Below are 4374 nucleotides of genomic sequence, written 5' to 3'. Positions count from 1 at the left end.
CGAGATTCTCTGTAGCGAGATCCTCTGTAGGGACATCCTCTGTAGGGAGATCAGCTGTAGTGAGATCCTCTGTAGTGAGATCCTCTGTAGCGAGATCCTCTGTAGGGAGATCCTCTGTAGGGAGATCGGCTGTAGTGAGATCCTCTGTAGTGAGATCCTCTGTAGCGAGATTCTCTGTAGCGAGATCCTCTGTAGGGACATCCTCTGTAGGGAGATCAGCTGTAGTGAGATCCTCTGTAGTGAGATCCTCTGTAGCGAGATCCTCTGTAGCGAGATCCTCTGTAGCGAGATCCTCTGTAGGGAGATTGGCTGTAGGGAGAGCGACTGTAGCAAGACCTCCTGCAGGGAGATTGGCTTAGGGACCTGGAGCAGCTGGGACCCCGAGATCGGCTGTGGTGTCGCCTCCTGGGTCTGCTCCACGGTCCATAGCCACCGCCCCGGGACCAGCTGCGGGGTCCCCCCCGGCGGCCATGGCGAGACACCTGCACCTGCAGCTCACATCCATGCAGCCCCACAGCATCCACTGTGGCCTCGGCAACTTCCACATCGCGCTAGTCGGGAAGCGGAAGAAGGCAAAGACCCGGGGCGCCTTGGTGTGGGGCTCCCGCGGGATGTACATGTCGCCCACGCGCCTCGGGCTGTCGGGAGAGGTTCCATAGGTCAGGTTGTTCACCTTGAGGGTGATCATGCCGTCCACGTTGGGATGGGGAGGGCCGCAGCTCACGGCTCCCAGAGCAGGGCCGGGGAACTGGCGCTGACCTGGCCGCTGGCGGTGAGACCCGCGTTCCTCTCTAGAGGTTGCGCCCTGCGTGGGGACGCCAGGAAAGGCTGGGCGAAGAGGCAGGCTGCCAAGCTCAGCAGGGAGCGCCCTGGAGCAGCAACTCGCAAATTCCCAACTCCAGGCCGAATACTCCAGGACCCAGAGGAAGGTTTCCTCTTGGTGGCTGAACTCCAAATGAAGCCAGGGCCCAAAGATCCTGGCTTTATACCTGGGCAACATCCTGACCTAATCAGAGCCCAGACAATGTGATCACTGGGCTGGGTTTAGATTGGACGTCCCACCCACGCATGCTTCCTCCTTTTTACATTTTAAATAAATCTTAGAACAACGCTAAGTGGTTAAAAGTCAATTTATGGAAACAGGCAATCCAGACAAAACAAAATTAATATTGCTAGGGTAGCAATATTAATATTTACTGTATTGATAGGATCAGAGAAGCACATTTTATAATGAAAAGAAATTTCCTAGGGAAATATTAGAGTCTTACAGTAAATAACTTTATGCACCTAACTACATAGAACTGACACATAGAGAGGCAAGTCCCAGAAGATAAAACTGAAAAATCTGCGATCATGATGGGAGATGTTTATTTGTTTTGTAACAGGATTTTAACCGAAACCAATAGTTCAGAGAACAATGTTAGAAATGCTGTATAATTTGGCCAGGCGCGGTGGCTCACGCCTGTAATCCCAGCACTTTGGGAGGTCTAGGAGGTGGATTATCTGAGGTTGGGAGTTCGAGAGCAGCCTGGCCAACATGGCGAAACCCCGTCTCTACTAAAGATACAAAAAATTATCCAGATGTGGTTGCAAGCGCCTGTAATCCCAGCTACTCAGGAGGCCGAGGCAGGAGAATCACTTGAACCCTGGGGATGGAGGTTGCAGTGAGCCGAGATTGCACCACTGGACTCCAGCCTGGGCCACAGAGTGACTCCCGGAAGGAAGGAAGGAAGGAGCATTAAGAACATTTATGGGGTTATATTAGAGGAGCACAAAAGCCTATGAAAGCAGCTCCCAATGGCCAAGTCAAGTTGAGCAACACAGTAACTAAAATACTATTGAGTTATAATTCAAAGCACAAAATAAATACCTGCGGATTCGTGCTGTTATGAATAAATGAGTAAATTTAACAAATAGAGAGAAGAGACAAAACCCCTCTGCAGAAGAATTCTAAATAAATTTACCAAAACGTTGCTCATTTTGAAAATGTTATGTAAGCTTCTATAAATAGAATTGTGCTTTATACAATTTAATGGTTTTGTTGGTTTGTTTCATTTCCCTTGTCTATGGTTTTCTGTGTAGCTGTACTCGGTCCTGTTGCCTGCTGTAAGGAGTCCAATAGAATAAATGTTTCTGCTGTTGGTAGGCATTTGGATTGTTTCCACTTTGGCTTCTTACAGTGTTGCTCAGAACATGCTTGGATATGGATGCTGTAGCTCATGCGTCCTCTTACCTAGGAATGGATCCTTTGTCATAGAATACAGGCAGCCCACAGTAATTTCTGGGTTCAGCATCAGTGAATTCTGCCAACTGTAGGTCAAAAATATTCAGAAAGAAACAATAAAAATAACAATACAACAATCAACTGTTTACATAGCATTTACACTGTATTGTATAAAATTTACAGATGATTTAAAGTATCTGGGAGGATGTGCATGTTACATGCACATACTAAGCCACTTTATCTACGGGACTTGAAAATTCCCAGAATACTCAGGGGGGTCCTAAGAATCAAACCCCCTTCAACCCAAGGATATTAAGGGACAACTGTATGTGAATTCAAACTTTATCATGCCTAATTGTTTGTCAACACTTATTACCAATTTACACGCAGGGTAGCGGTGTATGAGAGTGCTCAATGTTCTTTATGTTTGCAAACATTTGGTAAATATCAGACTTTCTAGTTGTAGCCAATTAGGTGAGGTCCTGGTGGTGTCCTATTAAGATTTACATTTTCTATGATTATGTCCCGGCACAATAGCCTGGATGACACAGTGAGGCCTTCTCACTTAAAACTAACAAAAAGGATTTTTATTTCCCTGGTTACAAATCAGAGTGAACAATTTTTTCATTCATTTACTGGCCAATCAAATTGTCTCGTTCATGAAGTATTATTATGTCTTTCATCCTTTTCTCTACTGTGTTTGCTGTCTCTGTACTAGCTCCTTATGTATAATGGATATTAGCTCTTGGTTGCATATGAATGATACAATTTCTGCCCACAATCCCTGATTTTTCTTTCTCCGTATCTTTTGATAAACAGAAATCCCTCTTTATCTCTAACAGTAAGAATGTTATTCAAGATAGCTAACATACATGGTGACTATAAATGAAAAATACTGCTCAATTTACTCTGTTTAGAATAACTCATTTAATCTTCACAATAACCAATAGGATAAATCTTCACTCTACTTTTTGGATGACAAAACTGAGTCATGAACACATTAAATAACATGACCCAGGTGACAGCTAACAAACGTTAGTCAGGTATTCAAACAAGAATCTCCAACATGATTCCTTAAAAAAAAGACAAATTACTTCTCCCTTGTCAAACTGTGATGTTTGAGATGACATGAACAATACATCTATGTACAGAATACAGAGGCCAAACGCAGACACACGTACAGTTGACCCTTGAACAAAAAGGGGTTTGGAAAACTGAACCCTTCTGCAGTTGAAACTGCTCATGTAACTTTTGACTTCCCCCGAAACTTAACTACTAATAGCCTACTGTTGACTGGAAGCCTAACCAATAACATAACCAGTTGATTACCAGAGGTTTTGTTTGTTACATACATTCTGTAACTGTATTCTTACAATAAAGTAAGCCAGAGAGAACAAAATGTTTTTAAGACAATCATAAATAAGAGAAAATACACTTGCAATACTGTACTGTATTTATGGATACCTTAAGTTTACTTCCTGCACTCTCTAGAGTAGTCAGTCTGGAGTGGCAGGCGAGCTGCTGCCAATCTACAACATGCATCAAGCAACTCAGCTTTTCTTTGTACTGTCATGACAATTTCTCTGCTTCTTGGGAACACTTCTAACACCAGGAGAGACACTTCCTTATGGGTTCTATGGTGTTATTTAAGCTTTACGATATTGCACTAGACACGATGAAAAATACTCGAGAACCTGAAATGATTACTATTTGCTGCAATTCACAATTTACTGAAGAAAAATCTTGCTTATGTGGAGTAGTGTCCCCCAGGGTTTTAAGTGGACATGGGGCACAGTTGAGGTCACCGCAATAGCAACCTGAGAGAGCTACAAAATTCTTACGATAGTGCAGTATGTATTATTATTAATTTTATAGTTATGAATTAATACTGAATATTCACATTTATTTATGTATATACTTTTAAGACAGTCTGGCTCTGTCATATATATGCGTATATAAGAAAGAAAAATAAGGTTACATCATGGATGTAAAAATATATGTAGATACTAGTGTATTTTATTATTCATTACCATAAAATATACACAACTCTGTTGTTAAAACTTAATCAGCACTTAGACACACAGGGACCATACATGGTGCCATGTGCAGTTGAGATATATATATATGATCATATATATCATATATATGAC

General features: G+C 42.5%; 1 protein-coding gene across 1 annotated transcript; it reads right to left on the bottom strand.

The window, feature by feature from the left end:
* Nucleotides 1–215: 215 nt before the first annotated feature.
* LOC118145664 (serine/arginine-rich splicing factor 8-like) lies at nt 216–1000 on the bottom strand. The gene is given in 2 exon segments (XM_054241823.1): nt 216–559; nt 562–1000. Coding segments are annotated over 2 exon segments (783 nt in total).
* Nucleotides 1001–4374: the final 3374 nt, after the last annotated feature.

Source organism: Callithrix jacchus, chromosome 10 (genome assembly GCF_049354715.1).
Source record: "Callithrix jacchus isolate 240 chromosome 10, calJac240_pri, whole genome shotgun sequence".
Classification (NCBI taxonomy): Eukaryota; Metazoa; Chordata; class Mammalia; order Primates; family Cebidae; genus Callithrix; species Callithrix jacchus.
This window is presented reverse-complemented; position numbering and strand designations above follow the sequence as displayed.